A 17,300-nucleotide genomic window follows, 5' to 3' on the forward strand; every position below is an offset into this window, starting at 1 on the left:
GGCCCGTCTGAAGAGCGATCTTTAATTGCAATGGGCTTTTCTAAAATTAATGGTTCGCGGGTACCTGAAATATCATCTTCTCCTTGGCTTTCCTCTGACTCCGCTCTGTCCTCGCTAGCGCTGCCTGTATCCTTTGCCACCTAGGTGCCTGCTCGTGGAGATAATAGTAGGTATAAAAATAGATTTGCTCAGAAGAAAGGAAAGGTCCCCTTTGCAAGCACAAGTCGTTTCCGACTCAGGGGTGATGTTGCTTTCACAACGTTTTCACGGCAGACTTTTTACGGGGTGGTTTGCCATTGCCTTCCCCAGTCATTTACACTTTCCCCCCAGCAAGCTGGGGACTCATTTGACCGACCTCGGAAGGCTGGAAGGCTGAGTCAACCTCAAGCTGGCTACCTGAACCAGCTTCCACTGGGATCGAACTCAGGTCGTGAGCAGAGGGCTCCGACTGCACTACTGCAGTTTTACCACTCTGTGCCACGGGGCTCTATTACATAACAAACCATAGACGTAACACACACCTCAAAACATTATACATCCTCACCCAACTTAACTAACACATTAAAAAAACCATAAATTAGAAGAGGAGGCAGCAATTCATATGTTTATAATAGTCCAGTAAATTTCCTTATTTTATGTTTGTTACCCTTCCTCTATATTTCACAACTTGTCCGTTCCTACCTTCTTATTTTTCCCACATAACCATTCATAGGTTCCATTTACTTTCTGTTTGCTTATTTTCCTTTTCTTTTAACATATCAGATAAGCTATCCATTTCTAGGATCATTACTAACAAGTCATTCAATGTCGGTAGATCTCTTTTTTCCCAGTGTTTTGCCAGCAATATTCTTGCAGCTGTTATTACATTCAAAGTTATATGCTTTACTTGTTTCCCCGTCTTATTGGGTATCGAATTTAACAAAAATAATTCTGGTTTGAATGGAATGATTACTTTACATATCTTTTGAAGCAAATCATGTACCTTAATCCAAAATTCTTTTCCCTTCTTACAAGACCGCCATAAATGATAATATGTACCTGCACATTTGTTACATTTCCAACATTTTAAAAAGACTCTTGACCCCCTGTGCTTTAGATACGAATCCTTCTCTCCCTAATTCAACCAAAATGTTAGCCAGTCAATAAGTGCATTAGTCTGGCAATGGCCTACAAAAGTCCCATTGGCCTAATGGTACTAATTGCCACTTGTTGGGTTTTCTCCACAGTGTCTCCAGGCTTTGGAATTCCTCCATTCCAACCAAGTCATCCACCGGGACATCAAGAGCGACAACATTTTGCTAGGAATGGACGGCTCCGTCAAACTAAGTACGGGAATGGGGTTTTTTGGGAGGATTGGAAAGAACCTGGCATTTACTAGAACCTCACCTCTCTGATTAAACCGGTTTGGTGCAGAGAGCCAGTTTGGTGTAGTGGTGAAGTGCGCGGACTCTTATCTGGGAGATCCGGGTTTGCTTCCCACTCCTCCACTTGCAGCTGCTGGAATCGCCTTGGGTCAGCCAGAGCTCCCGCAGAGGTTGTCCTTGAAAAGGCAGCTGCTGGGAGAGCCCCTCAGCCCCACCCGGGGTGTCTGTTGTGGGGAAGGAAGGGAAAGGAGATTGTAAGCTGCTCTGAGTCTCTGTCCTTGAAAGGGCAGCTGCTGTGAGAGCCCTCTCAGCCCCACCCACCTCACAGGGTGCCCGTTGTGGGGGAAGAGGGGAAAGGAGATTGTAGGCTGCTCTGAAACTCTGTCCTTGAAAGGGCAGCTGCTGTGAGAGCCCCCTCAGCCCCACCCACCTCACAGGGTGCCCGTTGTGGGGGAGGAAGGGAAAGGAGATTGTAGGCTGCTCTGAAACTCTGTCCTTGAAAGGCAGCTGCCGTGAGAGCCCCCTCAGCCCCACCCACCTCACAGGGTGCCCGTTGTGGGGGAGGAAGGGAAAGGAGATTGTAGGCTGCTCTGAAACTCTGTCCTTGAAAGGCAGCTGCCGTGAGAGCCCTCTCAGCCCCACCCACCTCACAGGGTGCCCGTTGTGGGGGAGGAGGGGAAAGGAGATTGTAGGCTGCTCTGAAACTCTGTCCTTGAAAGGGCAGCTGCTGTGAGAGCCCCCTCAGCCCCACCCACCTCACAGGGTGCCCGTTGTGGGGGAGGAAGGGAAAGGAGATTGTAGGCTGCTCTGAAACTCTGTCCTTGAAAGGCAGCTGCCGTGAGAGCCCTCTCAGCCCCACCCACCTCACAGGGTGTCCATTGTGGGGGAGGAAGGGAAAGGAGATTTTAGGCTGCTCTGAAACTCTGTCCTTGAAAGGCAGCTGCTGTGAGAGCCCCCTCAGCCCCACCCACCTCACAGGGTGCCCGTTGTGGGGGAGGAAGGGAAAGGAGATTGTAGGCCGCTCTGAAACTCTGTCCTTGAAAGGGCAGCTGCTGTGAGAGCCCTCTCAGCCCCACCCACCTCACAGGGTGTCCATTGTGGGGGAGGAAGGGAAAGGAGATTGTAGGCTGCTCTGAAACTCTGTCCTTGAAAGGGCAGCTGCTGTGAGAGCCCCCTCAGCCCCACCCACCTCACAGGGTATCTTTTGTGGGGGAGGAAGGGAAAGGAGATTGTAGACCGCTCTGAGACTCTTCAGAGTGGAGGGCGGGATATAAATCCAATATCTTCTCTCGCGCACCAACTCCAGTTTGAGTCGAAGAGAGGAACACCGATTTCTTGTCTTTCTTTCCCCAGCCGATTTTGGCTTCTGCGCCCAGATCACGCCCGAGCAGAGCAAACGCAGCACGATGGTGGGGACACCATATTGGATGGCTCCCGAGGTGGTCACGAGGAAAGCCTATGGGCCCAAAGTGGACATCTGGTCTCTGGGGATAATGGCTATTGAAATGATAGAAGGGGAGCCCCCGTACCTCAACGAGAACCCCCTGAGGGTAAGCTTTTTGTTCACTCCACCCTTACTCCTAGGGACATACAGGAAGCAAAAGAAGAAGAAGAACGCTTCGGAGTGACTCCCTTGCATGATTCTGATCTGGTTTAAGGGCGGAGCATAATAGGTTAAAGGGCACTAGGGTTGCCAACCTCCAGGTGGGTCTCTGGAGATCTCGGAGAGCTACAACTGACCGTAGAGATCAGTTCCCCTCGAAAATCCAGGACAAGCAATACCACAAAGTTTTGTATATTTCCCCGTGAGAAAATGGCTGATTTGTCGGGGGGGGGGGAATCTTTGATGTCACAAACCCCGCCCTCCACAGGCTCCACCCCCAAAACTTCTCCCAGAATTCCCTACCTGGAATTTGCAACCCTAGGGTTAGTTCTTTGAACATTGGAAGCACAATACCTTCCAAAACCTTGACCAACTTGACCAGCTTGGAGGCTCAAGGAGACTGGTGATCTACAAAGGACGTAAATAAATCGCCGCCATTTTGTCAGGATCCAGTTTCGACTTGTTTGTCTTCAGCTGTTTAGCTTCAACTGCTGAGCGGTTGTTCAGTATTTCAAAAGCAGCTCCCAGGTGTCTGGGCAAAGACCGTGAGAGGCGGGGGACAGGCTTTCAGGCTCATTCATATCCTGAACATATCAGAGCAAGGGTATCAAACATAAGGCCCAAGGGCCAGAACCAGCCTGCCCACGGCTGTTACCCGGCCCACAAGCGACTATAAGAACTGGTTTGGTGTAGTGGTTGAGTGTGCGGAGTGTTATCTGGGAGAACTGGGTTTGGTTCCTTACTCCTCCACTTGCAAATGCTGGGATGGCCTTGGGTCAGCCACAGCTCTCCCAGAGCTGTCCTTGAAAGGGTAGCTTCTGTCAGAGCTCTCTCAGCCCCACCTACCTCACAGGGTGTCTGTTGTGGGGAGGAGAAGATATAGGAGATTGTAAGCCACTCTGAATCTCTGAGTTCAGAGAGAAGGGCGGGGTATAAATCTGCAGTCATCTTCTTCTTATTTATTTACTTTAAACTTATATCCCTCCCTCTCCGCGAATGGACTCAGGGCAGCTAAGAACAACCAAAGGATTACATATTAAAATCACTAAAACAATAGCAAATTAAAAACTATAAATATAACATCATGGTGCTAGTACATTTGGAAATATAAGGGACTCTCCCTTTTATGGTACCTCTTGGGGGAAAAAGCTAGTATGTATATAATTAAATACATTGATTGGAGCTTTTGTGGTGTCCCCAGTAAATCAATTGCTTTCGCTGCTACAAATTGTTTGTATTTTGATTAAAAAAATAATATCAGTAGAATCATAGAGTTGGAAGGGACCTCCAGGGTCATCTAGTCCAACCCCCTGCACAATGCAGGAAACTCACAAATACCGCCCCCTAAATTCACAGGATCTGCATTGCTGTCAAATGGCCATCTAGTCTCTGTTTAAAAACCTCCCAGGAAGGAGAGCCCACCACCTCCCGAGGAAGCCTGTTCCACTGAGGAACCGCTCTAACGGTCATGAAGTTCTTCCTAATGTTGAGCCGGGAACTCTTTTGATTTCATTTCAACCCCTTGGTTCTGGTCCTACCTTCCGGGGCCACAGAAAACAATTCCACACCATCCTCTCAGTCGCCTCCTCTCCAGGCTAAACATGCCCAGTAATTTGGTTTGCTTGTTTCCTTTGTAAACTTTATATCTCTGGTTCCTGGCATTACATTTTATCGTACCTTGGCTGGGCCTGACAAAGTGAAATTTACGTCAGATCTGTCCCTCGTAACGAATGAGTTCAATCACTCTGAATGAGAGGTTTTCAGCAGAGTTTCTGTTACTTGGGCTGAATTTGTTTTGTTTTGTTTCTGCCCTGTAGGCTCTATATCTCATTGCTACCAACGGCACGCCAGAGCTGCAGAACCCAGAAAAGCTTGCGCCCATCTTTAGAGACTTCCTTAACCGCTGCCTGGAGATGGATGTGGAGAAACGGGGTTCTGCTAAAGACTTGCTCCAGGTAACTTTGGCTTAGGGAGGGAAAAAACACACACATGTATAACAAAGAATAAGGCTGGGGCTGCATTTGAATTTATACTAGCCAAACTTGCTTAATGTAAGAGCCATGTGGAATAGATCTCAGATGTTTGAGGGCAGGAAGGAAGGAAAGAAGGAAGGGGTGACATGATAGAGGTTTACAAGATTATGCATGGAATGGAGAAAGTAGAGAAAGAAGTACTTTTCTCCCTTTCTCACAATACAAGAACTCGTGCGCATTCGATGAAATTGCTGAGCAGACGGGTTAGAACGGATAAAAGGAGGTACTTCTTCACCCAAAGGGTGATTAACCCATGGAATTCACTGCCACAGGAGGTGGTGGCGGCTACAAGCATAGCCAACTTCAAGAGGGGATTGGATAAAAATATGGAGCAGATGTCCATCAGTGGCTGTTAGCCACAGCATATTGTTAGGGGCAGTGATGCTTTTCCTTCCTTCTGGGGCAGTGATGCTTTTTTCCTGTCTGGGGCAGTGATGCTCTTCCTTCCTTCCTTCCTTCCTTCCTTCCTTCCTTCCTTCCTTCCTTCCTTCCTTCCTTCCTTCCTTCCTTCCTTCCTTCCTTCCTTCCTTCCTTCCTTCCTTCCTTCCTTCCTTCCTTCCTTCCTTCCTCTGACATTCATGTCTTGTGGCTCTCAAACATCTGATATTTATTCTATGTGGTGTCAGACCCAGAGTCAAGACAGTTGACGTTCAAGATCTTTATTCCAGCTTCATGGGCGTACACACGTATTGTCGGAACTGACCTCTCTGTCAGTTCCCCCAACTTATAAACCTTTGCCCTGACCGTTATAATTCAAGCCAAAGCGCGCCAAGCAAAAGCGGGGGTTTTGCGCAGGGTTTTTGCTAAGCTCTCATCACCGCAGGTGCCCACTATCAGTTCATGGTTCGCATCTCCTCCAGCTCTTTGACCTTGGTTACCTAGCAACTAGCCAATTCCCAGAAATGCCATCCTCCCTCCAGATAAGCAACAAGTTACAGTTATATCAAAGGCATAGCAAGCGCATCATAGCGTTGAAGCCCAGCATAGCATTGTACAATTGAATACACATGACAAGAGGAACAAGGTGGAGTGACTCCTGACATGTGACTCTTACTTGAAGCAAGTTTGGCCACCCCTGATATAGGAGATGCAGGTTTGAATCCCCACTTGTCCATCGCTGTTGTCTCATGGAAGCTCGCTGGGTGACCTCGGACCAGTCACACACTCTCAGCCTAACCTACCTCACAGGCTTGTTGTGAGGATAAAATGGAGGAGAGCCACGTCAGCCACTTTGGGTCCCCAATGGGGAGAAATGTGGGGTTCAAATGACTTAAATAAATAGAATTGTTGCTGTGTGCTACCTCCCAGTACAGGCATCAAAAGGGTAGTGGACCAACCAAGAGAAGTAGCGAGTGTGGGAACCTTAGGGAGGCAATGTTAGCCTGTTGCCCTTAGTTGCCCGTCTGCCTCTGAATGGCTTGGGACCTGTCTACCTGAAGGACCGTCTTTCCCCGCATGTTCCCCAGAGAGTACTGAGGTCGGGAACACAGAATCTCCTTACTGTCCCTGGGCTGAAAGAAGCCCGCTTGAAATCCACCAGAGAAAGGGCTTTCTCTGTTATGGCCCCTACATGGTGGAATCAGCTGCCGGAAGAGGTGAGGGCCCTGCGGGACCTTGTTCAGTTCCGCAGGGCCTGTAAGACGACCCTCTTCCGGCTAGCCTATACCTAGCTTTTAAGGTTTTATCTGTTTTATCTGTTTTAAATGTTTAACCCTTTACATGCCTAAATATTGTTTAAGTTTATGTTGGATCTATTATTGGAAGCCGCCCTGAGCCATTCGTGGGAAGGGCGGGATACAAATTCTAAATAAATAAATAAATACATACATACATACATTACAAAAAGTCTTCCATCTTCTAAATTTCTCTCCTTCCAGCACCAGTTCCTGAAAATCGCCAAGCCACTGTCGAGCCTCACGCCCCTGATCATCGCTGCTAAAGAGGCCACAAAGAACAACCATTGAAACGGACTCCGGAGCTGCTGGGATCATGCCAGGGCCGTCAAGTACCCTTTTCCAAAAGAGGCCTGTTTCAAAGAGCTTGTGACTTTTGCCGCGCTCAAAGACACCTAATCCTGCAAGAATGGGACGGCGCAAACGATTCGCATCGGGTCACAGAGCGGGCGGGTGATTTAGCGTGAAACCTGCGCCCTAAGGACGAGAAAGAGACTCTTTGTGGGTTTCAAACGGGGCATTACGAGAGCATCTAATCCTGAACGACGTGATGACGAGGCACCGTTCCCCCCCCCTCCCCCTTTTAACACCGGGATTTAAGAAAGGGGACAGAAAATTACGCAGACTGGCTTTCCCCCCTAGATTAAATTACATTTTGTTCCACCTGTGCTCCCCATATCTAGCACGAGGGGGAGCCCTGCTACTGAGAGACGCTGGCACAGTTTGGATTTCTTGAAAGTGAGAACTGGCAAGGATGCACCTGGCGCTCCTTAAAATCCAGTGGGAGATGCGCAGCGACCAGTTTACCTCTGCACGCAGTCCCCGTCCAGGTATGCGCTCGCATGCCAGAGAAGATGCCAAAATGGTTAGAATGAGCCATTCTGGCTTCCCACAAACCACCAGAGGCTGATATCCAGGGCTTTTTTGGTAGCAGGGACTCCTTTGCCTATTAGGCCACACCTTCCTGATGTAGCCAATCCTCCTGGAGCTTACAGTAGGCCCCATAAGAAGAGCCCTGTAAGCTCCTGGAGGATTGGCTACATCAAGGGGGTGTGGCCTTATTTGCAAAGGAGGTCCCGCTGCAAAAAAAACCCCCCTGATTACATCCATCGCCGTGCTGTGTTTGGAGGTGAAGTAAATTCTCGCTCAGTTAGATTCGTCTCACCGTTTCCTCTGCTCAACGGTCGTCTGTTCTTTCGGCGAAAGGATCTCTTAGCAATAATTCTCAAGGATGCGGATTAGGTGGATTTTCTTGGCCGCAAAAGGAGGACAAGTAGTTTAAGGGGTAACGCTCTGCTAGCTACCTTTCGTATCCGAGGGTGCTTCCCCCCCCCCCTTTCTGGAGTTTTAACATCTTACTCGTTCGCCTTTGTTTCGTTCTGTATCCTGTAAGTCAGGAATGGCTAGCCGGTGACCGTCAGTCAGATCAGGCCCTGCCAAATTTTAATAAAAATCTGGTTAAAAGCGCTCTTTTGCTTGCATTTTTTCCCCCTTGCCGAAACACAGGAGGTGCTGTAATGTTGTGTCTCTTAGTTAGGTTTCTTTATTTCAGCGGCAGTTTCTTCTGGAGGCAAATGGGAGGTTTGAATTTCTGTCGCTGTCTTCCTCCCTACTCCCCCACAACAACATCTGAAACCTTGGCCGCTAGCGACATCTTGTGGAGCAAGCCTGCACAACTTAGAATCATAAGAGCTGGAAGGGACCTCCAGGGTCATCTAGTCCAACCCCCTGCCCAATGCAGGAAATTCACAGGATCCTCATTGCTGTCAGATGGCCATCTAACCTCTGTACAAAAATCTCCAAAGAAGGTCACAAGAAAGGGTCACAAGACAGGGGTAGAGCCAGTTTTGTGTAGAATCATAGAATCGTAGAGTTGGAAGGGACCTCCAGGGTCATCTAGTCCAACCCCCTGCATAATGCAGGAAACCCACAAATACCTGCCCCAAATTCACAGGATCTTCATCACTGTCAAAAGGCCATCTAGCCTCTGTTTCAAAACCTCCAAGGAAGGAGAGCCCACCACCTCCCGAGGAAGCCTGTTCCACTGAGGATAGCCACTGATGGACATAAGAACATAAGAGAAGCCATGTTGGATCAGGCCAGTGGCCCATCCAGTCACCTCTGTGTTGCACAGTGGCCAATATGTGTGTGTGTATATATATATATACCCCCACACACATAGACATACATACATATACACATACACACACACACACACACATATATATATACTGTGGCTAATAGCCACTGATGGACCTCTGCTCCATATTTTTATCCAATCCCCTCTTGAAGCTGGCTATGCTTGCAGCCGCCACCACCTCCTGTGGCAGTGAATTCCACATGTTAATCACCCTTTGGGTGAAGAAGTACCTCCTTTTATCTGTTTTAACCCGACTGCTCAGCAATTTCATGGAATGCCCACGAGTTCTTGTATTGTGAGAAAGGGAGAAAAGGCCTTCTTTCTCTACTTTCTCCATCCCATGCATAATCGAAATCCCATGCATAATCTAAATTATGCATCCCATGCATAAACCATGCTTCCCTTCCAATTTATAGTGACCCCAGCAAGGGGCTTTCAAGGCAAGCGAGAAGCAGAGGTGGTTGAACATTTCCTTCCTCTGCAGGGTCTTCCTTGGTGGTCTCCTTTCCAAGTACCGAACCTGCTTAGCTTCCGACTTATGGTGACCCCCCCAAAACCGACACCCTGTGAGGTGGGTGGGGCTGAGAGAGCTCTCACAGCAGCTGCCCTTTCGAGGACAACCTCTGCCAGAGCTATGGCTGACCCAAGGCCATTCCAGCAGCTGCAAGTAGAGGAGTGGGGAATCAAACCCAGTTCTCCCAGATAAGAGAGCTATGGCTGACCCAAGGCCATTCCAGCAGCTGCAAGTGGAGGAGTGGGGAATCAAACTCGGTTCCCCCAGAGAAGAGAGCTATGGCTGACCCAAGGCCATTCCAGCAGCTGCAAGTGGAGGAGTGGGGAATCAAACTCGGTTCTCCCAGATAAGAGAGCTCTGGCTGACCCAAGGCCATTCCAGCAGCTGCAAGTGGAGGAGTGGGGAATCAAACCTGGTTCTCCCAGAGAAGAGAGCTATGGCTGACCCAAGGCCATTCCAGCAGCTGCAAGTGGAGGAGCGGGGAATCAAACCCGGTTCTCTGAGATAAGAGAGCTCTGGCTGACCCAAGGCCATTCCAGCAGCTGCAAGTGGAGGAGTGGGTAATCAAACCCGGTTCTCCCAGATAAGAGAGCTCTGGCTGACCCAAGGCCATTCCAGCAGCTGCAAGTGGAGGAGTGGGGAATCAAACCCAGTTCTCCCAGATAAGAGAGCTCTGGCTGACCCCAGGCCATTCCAGCAGCTGCAAGTGGAGGAGTGGGGAATCAAACCCGGTTCTCCCAGATAAGAGAGCTATGCTGACCCAAGGCCATTCCAGCAGCTGCAAGTGGAGGAGTGGGGAATCAAACCCGGTTCTCCCAGATAAGAGAGCTATGCTGACCCAAGGCCATTCCAGCAGCTGCAAGTGGAGGAGTGGGGAATCAAACCCGGTTCTCCCAGATAAGAGAGCTCTGGCTGACCCAAGGCCATTCCAGCAGCTGCAAGTGGAGGAGTGGGGAATCAAACCCGGTTCTCCCAGATAAGAGAGCTATGGCTGACCCCAGGCCATTCCAGCAGCTGCAAGTGGAGGAGTGGGGAATCAAACCTGGTTCTCCCAGATAAGAGAGCTGTGACTGACCCAAGGCCATTCCAGCAGCTGCAAGTGGAGGAGTGGGGAATCAAACCTGGTTCTCCCAGATAAGAGAGCTGTGACTGACCCAAGGCCATTCCAGCAGCTGCAAGTGGAGGAGTGGGGAATCAAACCCAGTTCTCCCAGATAAGAGAGCTCTGGCTGACCCGAGGCCATTCCAGCAGCTGCAAGTGGAGGAGCGGGGAATCAAACCCGGTTCTCCCAGATAAGAGAGCTCTGGCTGACCCAAGGCCTTTCCAGCAGGTGCAAGTGGAGGAGAGGGGAATCAAACCTGGTTCTCCCAGATAAGAGAGCTCTGGCTGACCCAAGGCCATTCCAGCAGCTGCAAGTGGAGGAGTGGGGAACCAAACCCGGTTCTCCCAGATAAGAGAGCTACAGCTGACCCAAGGCCATTCCAGCAGCTGCAAGTGGAGGAGTGGGGAATCAAACCCGGTTCTCCCAGATAAGAGTTCACCCCCTTAATCACTACACCAAACTGGCTCTCAGTTTGCCATTGCTTTCCTCTGCAGGGTCTTCCTTGGTGGTCTCCCTTCCAAGTACCCACCCAGCTTAGCTTCCAACTTATGGTGACCCTCAGCAAGGGGCTTCCAAGGCAAGTGAGAAGCAGAGGTGGTTGGCCATTGCCTTTTCCTGCAGAGTCTTCCTTGGTGGTCTCCTTTCCAAGTACTGACCCAGTTTAGCTTCTGAGATCTGACAAGACAAGGCTATACCATACTGCAGGGGTGGCCAACGGTAGCTCTCCAGATGTTTTTTCGCCTACAACTCCCATCAGCCCCAGCCATTGGCCATGCCAGCTGGGGCTGATGGGAGTTGTAGGCAAAAAACATCTGGAGAGCTACCGTTGCCCCCCCCCCCACGGCATGCAGCCTTCTGATTAATAAATCTCCAACAAAGCTCCTGTGAGAAAAGTGTCTTTGAAAAGCCATTTAAACGAATGCCCGGTTGCCACCGTTTTGTTCGTAGCGAGGACCCGGCAGCGTGCGATATTTTTAGCTCGCGCGTTTGTGAGCACAGAAGCCGTTCGTCAGAAGAAAAGAAAAATAATCAGGAAGATGTGAACAATTCGCACAGCAGGCAGGGAACTTTTATACTCTTCAGTCCTGCGAGTGACATTTCAAGCATTTCCTGGCTTTTGAAATATTACTTGCACCCAGGGGTCGTCTCGTAGAAAAATTGGTGGCGGAGCTCATTAGCATAACATTAGCATATGCCGTCCCCCCCCCAGCCAAAAGCAACCCGATGCAAGAAAGGAGAGCCCCGGGCAAGCGAGGCCTGCTTGAGCTGGCTAGAGGTCCAGTCAGCCCAAGCAGGCCTCGCTCACCTGAGGCTCTCCTGGGCTGCCTCCCCCCAGGTCAAAAGGCCAGCAAGCCACCTGCCGCCTGAAATCGCATAAGACGTGGAGAAAGGGTGGCGTGGGCTTCTCCAGGGGTTAACGAGGGCTGCTGGGACAGGGCAAAATCCCTGGTGGCTGGCTGGCTGCCCGCTCTCCTAATCCAGGGATTGTTATGCAGCTGCACCTACTGTTCAATGGACGAGGTAGGTAGGGAGGAGGAGGGGGAACCCTCAGAAAGGTTCCGGAGCTGTGCTCCTGTGAGCTCCTGCTGAATCTGAGGCCTGCTTTCACCTCTCCTTGGATGGCTTGTTTCCCTGCTGACCGACGTTCAAAGCATTGATAGAGGGATTGTGACATCAGGACAGCTCTGGGTTCTAGCTGCTGACCTCACTTGGGCCAGATTGATCGCTGTCAAAGTTCTGGAAAGCATGTCACGGACTGCGTCAACAGGACGTTTGGGGGTAAGTAAGCCCAACGCAGTGTTCCCTCTAAGCCAGGGGTGTCAACATGCAGCCCAAGGGCTGGATCAGGCCCCCCGAGGGCTCCTATCAGGTCCTCGAGCAACTGGCTGCCATCTGCTTCCTTCTCCTTCTCTCGCTTCCTTCCGCGTCACAGCTTGCTTGGCTAGGCTTGCTCAATCAGGCTACAGAGCAAAGCCTCTATTTTCTCCATTGGCTGACCAACGCAGGAAGCAATTTATGCACAAAAGCTTGCAATGCTCAGCCGTTTCAGGTTTTCCCCTGGGTCTTAGGCTCAAAGTATTGACCGTGAGATTTCTGTAATCAAAGGTCGGTTTGTAGCTTACCCACACGCACGTGAACAACACCCGAACAGCCTGCTCAAGATTGCTACAGCACAGACATAGTGTCCAGATTTTGATGCAGTAAGTCAGAGCAAGAGGTGTCAGTTATCAGAAACGGGTAAACAAAATATTGCAAGAGGGCTAGTCATTTAAGCCTGTTTTTATTTTACATTTTTTTTTAAAAAAAAACCCCTTTAGTTGTGGTTGTCTGTGTCCTTGGTTCAGTGGCAGAGCATCTGCTTGGTAAGCAGAAGGTCCCAGGTTCAATCCCCGGCATCTCCAACTCAAAAGGGTCCAGGCAAGTAGGCATGAAACACCTCAGTTTGAGAGCCATGAATGGGGCTGTGGCTCAGTGGTAGAGCATCTGCTTGGGAGGAGAAGGTCCCAGGTTCAATCCCCAGCATCTCCAACTAAAAAGGTTCCAGGCAAGTAGGCGTGAATAACCTCAGCTGGAGACCCTGGAGAGCCATGAATGGGGCTGTGGCTCAGTGGTAGAACATAAGAACATAAGAGAAGCCATGTTGGATCAGGCCAATGGCCCATCCAGTCCAACACTCTGTGTCACACAGTGGCAAAAAAATTTATACAATACACACACACTGTGGCTAATAGCCACTGATGGACCTCTGCTCCATATTTTTATCTAAACCCCTCTTGAAGGTGGCTATGCTTGTGGCCGCCACCACCTCCTGTGGCAGTGAATTCCACATGTTAATCACCCTTTGGGTGAAGAAGTACTTCCTTTTATCCGTTTTAACCTGGCTGCTCAGCAATTTCATCGAATGCCACGAGTTCTTGTATTGTGAATCTGCTTGGGAAGCAGAAGGTCCCAGGTTCAATCCCCAGCATCTCCAGTTAGACCAGGCAGTAGGTGATGGGAAAGACCTCAGCCTGAGACCCTGGAGAGACATACAGTGGGGCTGTAGCTCAGGGGCAGAAGGTCCCAGGTTCAATCCCCACCATCTCCAGTTAAAAGGACCAGGCAGTAGGTGATGGGAAAGACCTCAGCCTGAGACCCTGGAGAGACATACAGTGGGGCTGTAGCTCAGGGGCAGAAGGTCCCAGGTTCAATCCCCACCATCTCCAGTTAAAGGACCAGGCAGTAGGTGATGGGAAAGACCTCAGCCTGAGACCCTGGAGAGACTACAGTGGGGCTGTAGCTCAGTGGCAGAGCATCTGCTTGGTAAGCAGAAGGTCCCAGGTTCAATCCCCACCATCTCCAGTTAAAGGACCAGGCAGTAGGTGATGGGAAAGACCTCAGCCTGAGACCCTGGAGAAACATACAATGGGAATGTAGCTCAGTGATAAAACATCTGCTTGGTAAGCAGAAGGTCCCAGGTTCAATCCCCAGCATCTCCAGTTAAAAGGACCAGGCAGTAGGCGATGGGAAAGACCTCAGCCTGAGACCCTGGAGAGATATACAGTGGGGCTGTAGCTCAGCAGTAGAGCATCTGCTTGGTAAGCAGAAGGTCCCAGGTTCAATCCCTGGCATCTCCAACTAAAAAGGGTCCAGGCAAATAGGTGTGAAAAACCTCTGCTTGAGACCCTTGAGAGCCACTGCCAGTCTGAGTAGACAATACTGACTCTGAAGGACCAAGGGTCTCTGATTCAGTATAAGGCAGCTTCATGTGTTGATGTGTATCTCTTAGGGTTGCCAAGTCCAATTAAAGAAAAATCTGGGGACTTTGGGGGTGGAGCCAGGAGACTTTGGGGGTGGAGCCAGGAACAAGGCTGTGACAAGCATAATTGAACTCCAAGGGAGTTCTGGCCATCACATTTAAAGAGACAGCACACCTTTTAAAATTCCTTTCTTCCATAGGAAATAATTAAGGATAGGGGCACCATCTTTTGGGGCTCATAGAATTGGACCCTCTGGTCCAATCGTTTTGAAACTTGGGGGGTATTTTGGGGAGAGGCACTAGATGCTATACGAAAAATGTGGTGCCTCTACCTCAAAAAATAGCCCCCCCAGAGCCCCCAATACCCACAGATCAATTTCCTATTATTCCCTATGGAATCGTTCTCCATAGGGAATAATAGAGTGCCCAGTAGACATTTCCCTCCCCCCCCACGCTTTCTAAAGGGGGGGAGGGCCTCCAAACTAGGGAATCCCCTGCCCCCTCCCTCTCACACACACACACTTACCAGATCTTCCTCCGGACAACTCTACTTCCTGTGAGAACGAAAGCAAAGAAAGGGAGGGGCCGTTCTCAGAAGCCCTTTCTGCTTCCTGCTTCCTGCCCAGCCTTAAAGGGGCAGACATTTTGCAAACGGCTCAGGAGCTCTACAACATGAAGCCTAAAGGTATGTTCCCCCCCCCTCCACCCCCCACCCCCGCTTCCAGAGTTTTGAAGATCAGGAGATGAGGCTGCGAACCCAGAAGTCTCCCGCCAGAGCGGGAGATTTGGGAAGCCTAGTATCTCTCCACTGCCTGGCATTACATTTAATGACCCATGCGGAGCGGCCTGGCAAGGTCTCCTTTATGTGAAACCAGAGAGCTCACGGGGATGAGCAAGGTAGACAGCTTAGGACACTCCGCGAGAGCTTCGACTCCTACATATATTGAAAACAAAACTTTTAACCTCAGTACTTTCCACATGAATTTGGAATTATTTTACCGTCCATTTTACAATATGCAACGTTTCCCTTCGTTTGCTTGGGGCGAAAGCGTAGATGACTGGGGAAGGCGATGGCAAACCGCCCGTAACAAAAAGTCTGTGAAGAAAAATGTCGTGATGGGAGGTCACCCCGTGGGTCAGTAACAACTCAGTACTTGCACCTTTACCTTTTTATGTATTAAATTCCTGGTGTTATATTTTAATAATAAGAAGAATTTCATTTATATCCCGCCCTCCCCGCCGAGGCGGGCTCAGGGCGGCTAACAACATTTCATAAAATTACACAGAGTTTAAAATCACATTAACTTTAAAACATTCCAGTTAACCAAGTATTATACTGATTTCCAGGTGCTAATTCCATTTATAAAGGTGCACAGAACTGAATTTGTTCGTGTATATATTGCATCACACTACTTTTTCTGTTTCTTCGGGATCTCAGCCGTTTTTTGCTTAACCTATATTTTTGGGGGTTTGGTATTTTTAGAAGAAGAAGATATAGGATTTATATCCCCGTCCTATACTCTGAATCTCAGTCTCAGAACGGTCACAATCTCCTTTACCTCCCCCCCCCCACACAACAGACACCCTGTGAGTTGGGTGGGGCTGAGAGTAGCTCTCCCAAAAGCTGCCCTTTCAAGGACAACTCCTATGGCTGACCCAAGGCCATTCCAGCAGGTGCAAGTAGAGGAGTGGGGAATCAAACCTGGTTCTCCCAGATAAGAGCCTGCACATTTAACCACTATACCATGTTTAAGAAGGATATAGACAAGCTGAAACGGGTCCAGAGGAGGGTGTCGAAGATGGTGAGGGGTCTGGAGACCAAGTCCTATGAGGAAAGGTTGAAGGAGCTGGGCATGTTTAGCCTGGAGAGGAAGCGACTGAGAGGTGATATGACCACCATCTTCAAGTACTTGAAGGGCTGTCATATAGAGGATGGTGCAGAATTGTTTTCTGTGGCCCCGGAAGGCAGGACCAGAACCAATGGGTTGAAATGAAATCAAAAAAGTTTCCAGCTCAACATCAGGAAGAACTTCCTGACCGTTCGAGCGATTCCTCAGTGGAACAGGCTTCCTCGGGAGGTGGTGGGCTCTCCTTCCTTGGAGATTTTTAAACAGAGGCTAGATGGCCATCTGACAGCAATGAGGATCCTGTGAATTTAGGGGGAGGTGTTTGTGAGTTTAGAGCGGTTCCTCAGTGGAACAGGCTTGCTTGGGAGGTGGTGGGCTCTCCTTCCTTGGAGATTTTTAAACAGAGGCTAGATGGCCATCTGATAGCAATGAGGATCCTGTGAATTTAGGGGGAGGTGTTTGTGAGTTTCCTGCATTGTGCAGGGGGTTGGACTAGATGACCCTGGAGGTCCTTTCCAACTCTTATGATTCTACACCAAACTGGTTCTACCCTTTTCTTATGACCAGGAGTCAGTGGGTGCCTTATTGCAGACACCCGGGCTACTATATCGTTCTGTTCAATTAATCTTTTTAAATTTTAATAGAGTCCCACCGCCGGCTAATCCATCCCTCTCCGATTCTGACAACTCGGCGCCATGGACGTGCAACGCCTCACCGATGCCAACGAAAAATTAAAAACCGAAATCTGGGAACTCCGAGACGTGGCCTCCAACCTCGACCTGGAGAAAGAGGAAATCACGATCGAGAACCAGTCCGTCAAGGAGGAAAACAAGAACCTGGAAGCCAAGATCGATTTTTTCAAGGCCATGGTGGAAGACTCCAGCAGAGAGGCGGAAGAGATGGAAGCCCTGCTCTCGCAGCTGGAAGAGACGACGGGGCGCCTGGAATCCAAAAAACAGGCCCTGCAAGAAACCAACCACATGCTGAGGACGGAAATCCAAACTATCTCCAGCCAGGTGGATTTCTGTCAGGATGACCAAGCGGTCCAGGAAAAGGACCTCTCCAGCATGAAGCAGGTGATGGACGGGATCATAGGATACTTCTGGAACCTCAAGTCGAAGCTCGAGACCACCGATCGGCGCTACGAGGAGGAGAGGCGGCAGGTCTGCGAACTGACGCAAACCCTGGGCGAGCTGGAACAGATCCGGGAGGCGCAAGAAGACGAGATGGTCTCTCTCCGGGACAAGCTGGAAAAGACCTCCTTGACGCAGCTCGAGACAGGTGA

General features: G+C 49.8%; 1 protein-coding gene across 2 annotated transcripts in view; it reads left to right on the forward strand.

Moving 5' to 3' along the window:
- PAK1 (p21 (RAC1) activated kinase 1) overlaps positions 1-8,140 on the forward strand; it is an 85,916-nt gene extending 77,776 nt beyond the window's left edge. For both annotated transcript variants that reach the window (XM_060235021.1, XM_060235022.1), the window contains exons 11-14: positions 1,227-1,326; positions 2,718-2,914; positions 4,785-4,922; positions 6,878-8,140. In XM_060235021.1, the coding sequence (XP_060091004.1) occupies positions 1,227-1,326; positions 2,718-2,914; positions 4,785-4,922; positions 6,878-6,964 (522 nt within the window). In that variant the 3' untranslated portion in view covers positions 6,965-8,140. The remainder of the gene's footprint in view (positions 1-1,226; positions 1,327-2,717; positions 2,915-4,784; positions 4,923-6,877) is intronic.
- The last annotated feature ends 9,160 nt before the right edge of the window (positions 8,141-17,300 follow it).

The sequence above is a fragment of the Heteronotia binoei genome, chromosome 3 (genome assembly GCF_032191835.1).
Source record: "Heteronotia binoei isolate CCM8104 ecotype False Entrance Well chromosome 3, APGP_CSIRO_Hbin_v1, whole genome shotgun sequence".
Lineage (NCBI taxonomy): Eukaryota > Metazoa > Chordata > Lepidosauria > Squamata > Gekkonidae > Heteronotia > Heteronotia binoei.